At 38.1% G+C, this 12,229-nt stretch overlaps 1 protein-coding gene across 1 annotated transcript in view; it reads left to right on the top strand.

Moving 5' to 3' along the window:
• The window catches only part of LOC132822149 (contactin-4-like), a 1,303,479-nt gene that overhangs the window by 1,034,688 nt on the left and 256,562 nt on the right, over positions 1 to 12,229 (top strand). Inside the window, exon 13 of the mRNA XM_060835221.1 lies at positions 1,652 to 1,769. Coding sequence (XP_060691204.1) covers positions 1,652 to 1,769 — 118 coding nt within the window. The remainder of the gene's footprint in view (positions 1 to 1,651; positions 1,770 to 12,229) is intronic.

The following is a 12,229-nucleotide window of genomic DNA, read 5'->3' as shown; positions in this document are numbered from 1 at the left end:
AATGAACTTTCAGAAAACTCCTTTTCACATTTACACCTCATCTGGACTGACCTTACATCTCTTGTCCAACTGTTCATATCTCCTTCTGCTTGAGACATCATCCCTCTTGACATCATAATCTCTCTTGCCTTTGACCTTCTCTCAAATCCTTCCTTTTTACTTCCTTCCCAGACCCCTCAGATTACAACAACACCACCACCCCACCAGCACATCTGTGCACACAAATTTGCAAAATTCCCATTGCATCCTTATGTATTTTTTCTAGGTTTGGCAAAATGTAATGTTAAGTCTGTTTAGCCATTTGTAGAGATCCTGTTAGAACAGCTGTGCGTTTTAGTATTTTCTGCTTTTATCTCTGGAATACTCGTGCAGTGTACCTTCCCCAGCATTGATTTGCCAACTGTTAATATTAACCATAGTGAGGTCTCCTTATTTTGGATGAAGAATCATTCTGAATGGCAGTTGAGGGCAGAGATTTTGTTTCTAATCACAGCTACAAGTGATTACTTACATTTGCCTGCACTGTAATTAGCAAGTCCTCAACAAACATTTTCTATTGTTCCCATTACTTTCCTGACAGATATTTCAGGCTATAAGCTCAGCTAAACTAACAATCAAGAAGAAAAATCTGTAATCAATTTCATTTGGTTGTTTAATTGCATCAACTTTAAAATTTATCATGAGCATCAAGAATAATGAAACATCCAAGAATACATAAAATGATCATGTAATATAATTGTCTGATAGTGGAATCTTATACAGTCAAAGATTTTTAAAAAATTCTACTTGCCCAGCTTACTAATTGGACACTGAGTTCAATTTTTTTCCCCAATTCATCTGAATCAATGAATTCTCATTTAGTCTAAATTTTATAGTTAAGTTCGGTGCTCTGTCATCTTATTGTTTTGGACAGATTTTGAAATAAATTCTGAAAAAGAATTACAGAAGCTGCATTTCTGTAAAAGTTGAGTGATTTTGGTAAACCCCTGGTCTTGATTTACAGGAGAACTACTCTTTGTCGAAGAGCTTATACTGTAGTAGCTGTATCCTATATGCACACATAGCAAGTTTGAAGTGTGTTACAATAGAATCACGGATCATGCTGCATAGAAACAGATCCTTCAACCCATCATGTCTACGTCAATCAGCAAACACCAAGCTAATCACATTTACCTGCACTTAGTCCATGGCCTACAATTCCCTGGCATTTTAAGTGGTTATCCAGGTGCTTCTTAAATGTTGCAAAAGTACCTGCCATTGTTTAACCATGTTGCCACTGTCCCTTTACAACCTTTCTAACTTCAGTAACAAATCTATCTCACAGTGTTATATTGTATACCCTTTATTGGGTGGATGCAGAATATCAAACACACCACCTTCAACAGAGTCCTCTGTTACTTCAAAGAACCCAGTTGAGTCAGTCAAAAACATTTTGCCACTTCGCAAATTCATTCTCGAATGGCTTTTTAAGGGTACTCTCTTCACTGAAATCTTGTCTGTTTGTCTATCTTAGAGAAGAAAACTGAGTCATAGTTCAAAGGGAATAACGTAAAATGTGAAACAAATTAACTGCAGTCTACATGTTTGATGTGTTATAGATCACATTAATCTCTGTTGCGTTTCTGAGCTTTTGTCTCATTTCTTTCAGCAGGGTTACTCTGGTGATTTGATGGTCAGAAATATTCAGCTTAAACATGCTGGTAGATTTGTTTGCATGGTCCAGACCACTGTCGACAGTGCGTCAGCTGGAGCTGATCTGATTGTGAGAGGCAAGTACCCCAATTTAGAAGCAACTTGCATCTTGATTTGAAATGTTCATAAAATAACTGAAAGGATTTATGTGTGTTTCTGTTGATGATGTTTTCCAATGTTTAAACTGTATGAATTCTGTATTATGCTTTGTCCTCTGAAAATACAACTGATTATGAATCATTGGGTCTGACAGAGTGAACTAGTTGAAAACTATGAATTTTAATTACCAGATTATTGAAAGATTGTACAATAATAACACTGAAGAAAATTCTTCAAGATCAAAATATTAACCGTAAGACTTTTTAAAATCAATTTTGCCCTATGTACTTAGTTATCTTTTCAACACTGGACCAGAATATAGCTGGTGTTAATCTGGAAAGTTAGTCCTTTAATAACTATTACAAGAATTAACTGTGTGTGTCTTTGTTGTTTACGTTTTCTAAAATAAATACACGTATTGTGTTGAAAATTCAAAATATGGGTGTGAATAAGATTGAACTGTCAAAGCATTTTTGTTCTGAGCTTCCTCTTGTTCAGCTTGATGATCAGGAATTCTTCAAGCTATCTGTCAAAGAGTTAGTGCAATTCATTTTTCATTGACCTAGTTGGAGGCTTACTAAGCAGCTAGATGAATGGCTTAACTCATTATTAATCAAGCAATAAGTCAGTAAAGTTGAAAGAAAAATGTCTTCCTTACAAGGAAAAGTCATATGTCTTGGTTTATCACCCTGAATATGCAGGTTGTCCCTGACTGAAGCTCTCAGTGTGCATAATGTAAAAAGCTCAATCAACCTTGGTGACAGCCTCCATGGGATTGGTATTAACAGTCCTTTAGCCATGCCATAATGCCAGATATTTCACATGAATTAATTATACTTATCCTTGAGATGCCAGTCCACCAACGTTAGCTTTGAGTGAATGAAAATGTGTTGCAGGTAGCATCATTTTCACATGTGTCAAGTACAGTTCATGTCACTAAAGCATGCAAACATTGAAATGACTGAAACAGAAGCTGTGGGTTAAGTTATCTTGGTTAGGAACTTATTCATTGAACCAGAATCCATTATATATTGACTTTACGAAGCATTTAGAGTTGACAAGTCAGAAACATGTGCAATGCTAAGTATGACAGTCAGTGAAGAATAAAATTCAAAGCAATTTGGTAAAATAAAGTAACAGCATTTCTATGAATTATTAACTTACAACTGACAATTGGCCTCTGCTTCTATTACAATGATTTATTTTGTCAATAGTTTATTAAGATTACAATGGGTTGTGTTGTCACCTGCAACAAGTGATCATCAACTATTCAAATTAGTTGACTTCTCAGTTGTAAGTTGATTATGTTCCCTTGAGTCTGTTGTGGTGTCAAAGTTCAGGGGCTGAAGGCTGTCAGCCAGGATTGATAATCACTTGATATGAGGGTTGAATTAAAAGACCACATCCCCATCAAATTTTATGTTTATTACTTAAAGAAATACTTTACTGAGAATTCTTGCATCTTTTGGGTAATTTGAGAACACTGCCTTGTGTTGTGCATTTGGAATTTAGCACTTACAATGAAATCATGGCCAATCATACTGCAGGGAGCCTGCCAATAAGTAAAGCTTCAGTATAACTGAAGAAGCCTCTGTTTAACTCAATTTTGCTGGAAAATATGCTTTTTATTTCATAATCAATGACTATGACACTATAAATATGTGAAAATTGTATTTTTATGTCAATGTGTTCACAACTCACCATATCTGATCTTGTACAGTAAAAGACATTGGAACACATCAGGACTGGGAAAAAAAAAATCAGTAATGTTTTTTGGCTTAGCACGTTGATTTTGGATAAGTGCAAAATAGTCTGCCATGTCATCAATGGAATTGAACATTTTTTTTGTGTTTTCAAGCTGTTGTGCACAATCCCAAAGCATCTCTACAATCTTTGCAGCCTCAGTGAGAGAAACAGGCTGATGAGTAGACAGGTATTCATCAGATGCTTCAGGATCACTGTCCTCCTCAGCCATGTAAACTGGGTTTGACCAAGTGAGCTTAAGGTTGAATGATGACTTTACTGTCATTTTATGCTGTAATGTGGCCTAACTCCATTGCAATTGGTTAGTGTAATAATATAGCAAAGTACCACAAATCCAGTCAATTGGAATTTGGACCAATGAGACTAGTAAGAATGGCTGACACCTTTGATTAATCCAGCATTTCAAGTTTTCCAGTTTTGACTAATCACAATCCCACTGTAGCTCTCACTGGTTCAGTTTTCCAGCTTCCTCATGACTGCTGACAAATTCTGACGAGGTTAAATCTTCTTTTGAACACCTTTGTCAGCTAGACGCCTTTCATGCTTGGGAAGTTTCCACTTGGTAGTGCTGGAAATAGATTTTTGCTTCTCTGTAACCAAAAATTCTTTCCAGTTTTATACTTTGGGCCAGGCCTTTTGTTTCTAAATCCGAAATTTTGCCTTGTTTAAGTTTCAAACTTCACGTCTAATCCATTAACAGCTTAAAATTTGCCATCACAGAATTGTCCAGTTCTCTTCCATCTCATCCCAACTGCAAATGAAGCCACAATTTAATTATTCGTGATAGCAAGACTTGACTTCCACATACCGACATTTCATACTAACTGTCCTCTTTATAATTCCAATTGCAGTCTGCTAAATAAAGTTTGTTGTCTTTCTCGGCAATCTCCACTATCCATTGTATTCCAATGTATTAAAATCAAGTTATTTACCTGGCCTTCAAATCTCTCTATGACCACTCTATCTCTACAACCTTATCTAAACTAGTCCTTGTGTTTCAGACTCTTAATTCCGGTTTCTTTGCATGTTTCCTTCCATCTTTCACTCTCTCCTACCCTAATTTGTGCTCTACCTCCAGAACCAAAACACTCAATCCCACATCTCCACTTGCAGACACTCCCACAAAGCCTTTTCAACTTTGTCTGTCTTCCCAGTGTCTCAAAATCTAATCTGTCAATATACATTTGATTGTGACCCTGAATTTTTCTTGGTCTCTTTGCTCCTGTGGACCCAATAATTCCAATGCTATTTCAGAATTCTAGATTACAAAGTGTTAAAGTTCTAATGCAGTGAAATGATAAAAATCGAGGGCCTAACAACTGGGCCAGAAAGTACAAATAAAGTAATAGATGTAGTTCTGGACATTATCATTTTAGCATTTAGCATTCCTTTCTTCTTAGTTACAGGAGAAGGTATGGAGGAATGGAATTCTTTTCTGGATATGGTTGAAGTACACTTGTCAACTAATAACAGGTGGTAGCTTTTGCAGCTGTTAAGTGAATTTGGTGTCATAAATGAATGATAGTTGGCAGCCATTAAATGGCAGGAATTACCATATGCTAAAAGAAAATACAAATTTAATAATGAATAACTAATAATAAATTCAATGTTGGCATATATTGAAGAAATATTTGCTGGATTTATTCACAAAAGAAATGTGTTTATTGATTTCTTGACAGTTATACTGCATACATTATAGCTGGATGTAAATTCCTAAGCATGTAGTATCTCTTGACAGGCTGTTTGTAAAACATAGCTTCTTCCTCACTCCTTCGCGAGACAAAGTGTGCATTCTGTTGTCTCTTATTACTATTTGTCACTCCAGTATGAACTAATTGAAATGCTCATCTGCTGACTGCTCCCATATACTGACACTGTCAAACCTCAATTACTAAGTAATATCAATCTCAATTTTAGCTCCAAACAGGTCTTAGATCACGATCAGGTCCATTGGACACTCAGCTGCTGATCCAGAAATAAGCCAAGGCTTTCTCAATTCCCAGCTGGGACATGAGGAAACAATGGGAAATTGTGTTAAAATAGAATCATAATAATCTTGCACATATACTTAAAAAGATAGGGAAAACCGCAGATGCTGGAGAGTCAGGATGGATAGAAAGTTGAGCCGGAAAAATCACAGCAGGTTGAATAGCATCGGAGGAGGGGGGAGGTTAATGTTTCAGGTCAGAACCTTTCAGCAGGACTGCTGTGCTTTTTCCAGTTGAACTCTCTGCCTATGTATTTAAAGACCAATCCTATTGCCGGCAATGGTCAGGTATCCCTGTTACCTGTTCAGTTGAACAGGTTGAAGTCTTTAAAACTGAGATTACATAAAAATATAGAATAAGATAGGGCAACAAATGGGGCCTTTCTCCTGCCCTCCCCATCCTGTCAATGTTGGATGGATTGTGGCACATTTCTGGTATTTGAGAAACCTGAGTGATTTAACTGTCCACGTGTCTGGCTTTCATTGTGTGGGTCTGGGTAAGGCTGTATTCTCTGGACAACGAGCATATTTAATACTTCAATAAAAAAAATTTCTGCAGAATTTGCAAAAAATAACATTGTGTGAATTCAGTAACATTTTACAAATGGTAAATCCATCACGTCACTTAAATTTGTCCTCCTAGGGGATTATAATTCTTGCACTCTGAAAAATATTCAAATATACAAAACCCAACCCCACTAAAAAATAGCACTATTTTATTAAGGTATATGTTGTGTACAACACAATATCCAAATGAAATCTAAGCAGTAAAAAAGCACATTTTGCTCTAGTTGTGATGGTTATTCCTTAAGTTCTTCAGAGATAAAAAAAATCGCAGATGCTGGAATCCAAGGTAGATAAACAGGAGGCTGGAGGAACACAGCAAGCCAGGCAGCATCAAGAAATGGTAAAGTCGATGTTTCGGGTGTAACCCTTCTTCGGGACTTCTGTCAGAGAAATTAAGCAGCTTTAAAAAGTGACCACAGTCCAAATATTTTGTCAGCCATACGTTAGTGCAATATTGTTTGAATTTTTTACTATCAAACTTGAAATAAATAGCATGTTCAAACGTGTAACAGGATTACTTCAAATAATATCAAAATAAAATGTTATATTTATATTTGTGAGTTCAATTGTTCAAATTTCAGAAATCTGTACTAATTATCTTATCCAGGAAAAAGTGCAATTCTGGTCTCCTTCCTGTCAGAAAGATGTTGTGAAACTTGAAAGGGATCAGAAAATATTTACAAGGATGTTGCCAGGTTTGGACGATTTGACCTATAGGGAGAGGCTGAACAGACTGTTTCCCTGGAGCATCAGAGGCTGAGGGGTGACCTTATAGAGATTTACAAAATTATGAGGGGCATGGATAGGATAAATAGACAAAGTCTTTTCCCTGGGGTAGGGGAGTCCAGAACTAGAGGGCATAGGTTTAGGGTGAGAGGGGAAAGATATAAAAGAGGCCTAAGGGGCAACTTTTTCACACAGAGGGTGGTATGGGTATGGAATGAGCTGCCAGAGGAAGTGGTGGAGGCTGGTACAATTGCAACATTTAAAAGGCATTTGGATAGGTATATGAATAGGAAGGGTTTGGAGGGATATGGGCCGGGTGCTGGCAGATGGGACTAGATTGGGTTGGGATATCTGGTTGGCATGGATAGGTTGAACTTAAGGGTCTGTTTCTGTGCTGTACATCTCTATGACTCTATGTTAAGGTTTAGTTGAAAAATCACTTGTAGTAAGAATTAGAAATATTAAAGAAATAAACAGTTTCGTCAACATGAAAGTAGTCATAAGTCTGATAGTTTTGAAAAATAAAGACATAATCATGATTTAGATGTTACATATTAAGCTTCAGTTCAGTTCTGAGATTGGTGCTTCTACTTTAATGTTTTATCACTAGAGAACTGGACTATATGATATTCACTGTTTTTTACATGTTATATACATGATCAGTATCATGTTTACATTTTTTGTAAAATTAATTTGTTTGATTAACTTGAATTTCAAATGAAGTCTTTTTAAATGTTTTACTGCCTTTGAAGAGCGAAATGAAATCTTGATGCAATAAAGCATGCACCCAATAACTAAAAGTCATTATTCGACAAGGCATTTTATTTTTTGGATCCTTTGCCAAAAGATTTTTCTAGATCATTAGGCCTTTATTCCCATTAGTTTTGATTATTCCAGTACTCATCTGACCAGCAGTCCACTTAACACTTTCCATAAATTTGAGCCAATGCAAATCTCTGCTGAAGTTTCCCAAAGTGCACCATGGTCTGTTCACCTACCATCATTGTCCCTGCTATGCTATGCTTTGTTTGGATGTTGTTGTGATTATATCAACCATTGAGGTTGTACTGAGAACTTATAAGGTTCATTAATCTCTCAGGATCATTTTGTACCTGCATTCATCCTTCAGTCATTTGTTGACATTGTAATTCGTTGGGTTTGCCTCGCATATCTTTTTAGAAAGCTTCCATGGGGTGGATACCATCACAAACTCAACAACTCTGTTTGCTAGCTCCCTATTTGATAATCCCCATTCTCTACAGCAGCTTACAAAGTGGTCTGTGAATTCTAAAGACATGAATTCGAGTCAATGAATATGAAAGTTTAATCTGACTCTAAATTTGACTTCTAGTGTAGTCCTTTAATTTGGACGTCTTTTAGTTCTTTGATTGTTCATCTTGGATGTGTGAAATCTGCACAGACTTTAATTCTCAATTGCTAAACACATCTGAATGGCTTATGTTTCTGCATCAGGCACACCTAAATCTTGAAATTACAGCTATAAACACAATTTAAACATTTTGAATTTTTTTTGGAGGTCTACTGTCTCCCAATCTAAACTATAGAATTTATTGGGGATTTGTCCGCTTACCAGTAAGTTGTGTTTACAAAATTTGTAAGCAGTGTTACAAACAAATTCATTTAGGGTTGGCGCATACACTTTAGTTCAATTTAATACTATTGACCATGTTCTTCACCTGTCAATTTGACAAGCATGTTGACTATTCAAGATATGTAGGCCTTATCAGCATGATGTTTTCCATGGCTGTTCAACACACCACGTTAATGATGATGGCATTATAATAAGTTGCATTTGAGGGCATGATTAACTCTTTGACTAATTTATTTAAAACAGTAAAGCATACAACAAGTTATGGAACAGAACTCAAAACAAGCAAACTGATTTCTCTGTATCCAATTTGCAAACTCATGGCAGACTAACTGTCATGTGAGATCGCAACATTCTAACGTTCTGAATTCTAATAAAGGTAAAGTACACATGCAGCATATCTAGTCTGATAAGGACAAAATTTTAAAAATGTTTATCCTTATCTTTAGTTTCCCCAATGGCCCAAACTAATCATTGCATTCTGTCAATCTGAAAAAGATACATTTGTGCCTACTCTTCACTTTCTGTTAGTCAGTCAACCTTCTCTCTATTAAAATGTTACCCCATACACACAGAGCTTATGTTTTGCAGAGTAATCTATGATATAGCACCTTATTAAATGTCTTTTGGAAATTGAAGTACAGGGCAGACACTAGTTCCTCTTTATCTATAATACATGTTTCCTCCTCAAAGAACTCTAATACAATTAGAATATTAGAGTTCTTTCAGGAGTTCTTAAAGACATCTCAAAGAAAGTTCTCAAAGAAACCCTTATAGATTGGTCAGTCAAGATTCCCCTTTCACAAAATCTGTTGACTCTGCCTCATGACCTTGAATGTATCAAGTGCAGCTTGTAAGGCTCTATGATGATGTTCATTAGGACTTAAGCACTTGCCAGCCCACAGCTCAGTACCACATCCCTGGTCATAGCAAGAGAGAGATGTACAGCACAGAAACAGACCCTTCAGTCCAACTCAGCGATGCCAACCAGATATCCTAACCTAATCTAATTCCATTTGCCAGCACTTGGCCCAAATCCCTCTCAACCATTCCTAGTCATATACCCATCTAGATGCCTTTGAAATGTTGTAATTATACCAGCCTGCACCACTTCCCCTGGCAGCTCATTCCATACACGTACCATCCTCTGCGTGAAAAGGTTGCCACTTAGGTCCCTTTTATATCTTTCCCCTCTCACCCTAAACCTCTGCCCTCTCATTCTGGACTCCCCCACTCCAGGGAAAAGACTTTGTCTATTTATCCTATTCATACCCATCATGATCTTATAACCCTCTATAAAGTTCCCTCAGTCACTGATGTTCCAGGGAAAACAGCCCTAGCCAATTCAACCTCTCCCTATAGTGCAAGTCCTCCAACCCTGGCCATACCCTTGTAAGTCTTTTCTGAAACCTTTCAAATTTCACAACATCCTGGGCGGCACGGTGACGCAGTGGCTAGCACTGCTGCCTCACAGCGCCAGAGATCCGGGTTCAATTCCCGCCTCCGGCGACTGACTGTGTGGAGTTTGCACATTCTCCTGTGTCTGCTTGGGTTTCCTCCGGGTGCTCCGGTTTCCTCTCACAGTCCAAAAATATGCAGGTTAGTTGAATTGGCCATGCTAAATTGCCCGTAGTGTGAGGTGAAGGGGTAAATGTAGAGGAATGGGTCTGGGTGGGTTGTGCTTCGGCGGGTCGGTGTGGACTTGTTAGGCCGAAGGGCCTGTTTCCACACTGTAAGTAATCTAATCTAATCTTCTGGTGGAAGGATTTAAACTAGTAATGTTGAGGAGAGTGGTGGGACCCAGGGAAATAGTGAGGAAAGAGATCAATCAGAGACTGATTCAGTCGGGAAATGGAGTGAGTCAAACAGTCAAGACAGGAAGGAGCAAAGCAGAGAACAAGGCAGGACTAATAAATTCAATTGCATTTACTTCAATGCAAGAGGCCTAACAGAGAAGGCAGATGAACCCAGGGAATGGTTAGGAACCTGGGATATCATAGCAATTGCAGAAACATGGCTCAGGGATGGACAAGACTGGCAGCTTAATGTTCCAGGATGAAAATAGTATAGGAAGGACAGAAAGTGGGGCAAGAGATGAGGGAGAGTGGTGTTTTTGATTAGGGATACCATTCCAACTGTACTGAGGGAGAATATTCCTGGGAATACATCCAGGGATGTTATTTAAGTGGAACTGAGAAATAAGAAAGGGGTGATCACCTTATTGGGATTGTGTTATAGACCTCCTAATAGAGGGAAATTGAGAAACAAATTTATATGGAGATTTCAGTTATCTGTAAGAATAATAGGGTGGTTATGGTAGGGGATTTTAACTTTCCAAACATAAACTGGGACTGCCATTGTATTAAGGGTTTAGATGGAGAGGAATTTGTTAAGTGTGTACAAGAAAATTTTCTGATTCAGTATGTGGATGTACCTATGAGAAAATGTGCAAAACATGACCTACGTTCAGAAAATAAGGCAGGGCAAGTATTGGGCCGTGGGAGGGGGGAGCACTTTGGGGCCAGCGACCATAATTCTACGAAATTTAAAATAGTGATGGAAAAAGATGGATTGGATCTAAAAGTTAAAGTTCTAAATTGGAGAAAGGCCAATTTTAATGGTATTAGGCAAGAACTTTCGGAAGCTGATTGGGGGCAGATGTTTGCAGGTAAAGGGATGGCTGGAAAATGGGAAGCCTTCAGAAATGACAGAACGAGAATCCAGAGAAAGTATATTTCCGTTTGGGTGAAAGGAAAGGCTGGTAGGTATAGGGAATGCTGAATGACTAAAGAAATGAAGGGGTTGGTACAGAAAAAGAAGGAAGCATATATAAGGTATAGACAGGATAATTCAACTGAATCCTTAGAAGAGTATAAAGGCAGTAGGAGTATATTTAAGAGAGAAATCAGGAGGGCAAAAAGGGGACATGGGATAGCTTTGGCAAATAGAATTAAGGAGAATCCAAAGGGTTTTAACAAATACATTAGGGACAAAAGGCTAATTAGGGAGAGAATAGGGTCCCTCAAAGATCGGCAGGCGGCCTTTGTGCGGAGCCACAGAAAATGGAGGAGATACTAAATGAATATTTGCATCAGTATTTACTGTGGAAAAGGATATGGAAGATATAGACTGTAGGGAAATAGATGATAACACCTTGCAAAATATCCAAGTTACAGAGGAGGAAATGCTGGATGTCTTAAAACGCATAAAGGTGGATAAATCCCCAGGACCTGATTAGGTGTATCTAAGCACTCTGGGAGCCTAGAGAAGTGATTGCTGGGCCTCTTGCTGAGATATTTGTATCATTGATATTCACAGGTGAGGTGCCTGAAGACTGGAGGTTGACCAACGCGGTGCCACTGTTTAGGAAGGGTGATAAGGACAAGCCAGGGAATGATAGACTGGTGAGCCTGACGTCGGTGGTGGGCAAGTTGTTGGAATGAATCCTGAGGGAGAGGATATACATGTATTTGGAAAGGCAAGGACTGATTAGGGATATCACAAACTCAATCACAAACTTTATTGAGTTTTTTGAGCAAGTAACAAAGAGAATTGATGAGGGCAGAGCAGTAGATGTAGTAAGGCATTCAACAAGGTTCCCCATTGGAGATTGATGAGCAAGGTTAAATCTCATGGAATACAGGGAGAACTAGCCATTTGGATACAGAACTGGCTCAAAGGTAGAAGACAGAGAGTGGTGGTGGAGGGTTGTTTTTCAGACTGGAGGCCTGTGACCAGTGGAGTGACACAAGGATCGGTGCTGAGTCCTCTACTTTTTGTCATTT

The sequence above is a fragment of the Hemiscyllium ocellatum genome, chromosome 14 (assembly GCF_020745735.1).
Source record: "Hemiscyllium ocellatum isolate sHemOce1 chromosome 14, sHemOce1.pat.X.cur, whole genome shotgun sequence".
Taxonomy (NCBI): domain Eukaryota; kingdom Metazoa; phylum Chordata; class Chondrichthyes; order Orectolobiformes; family Hemiscylliidae; genus Hemiscyllium; species Hemiscyllium ocellatum.
This window is presented reverse-complemented; position numbering and strand designations above follow the sequence as displayed.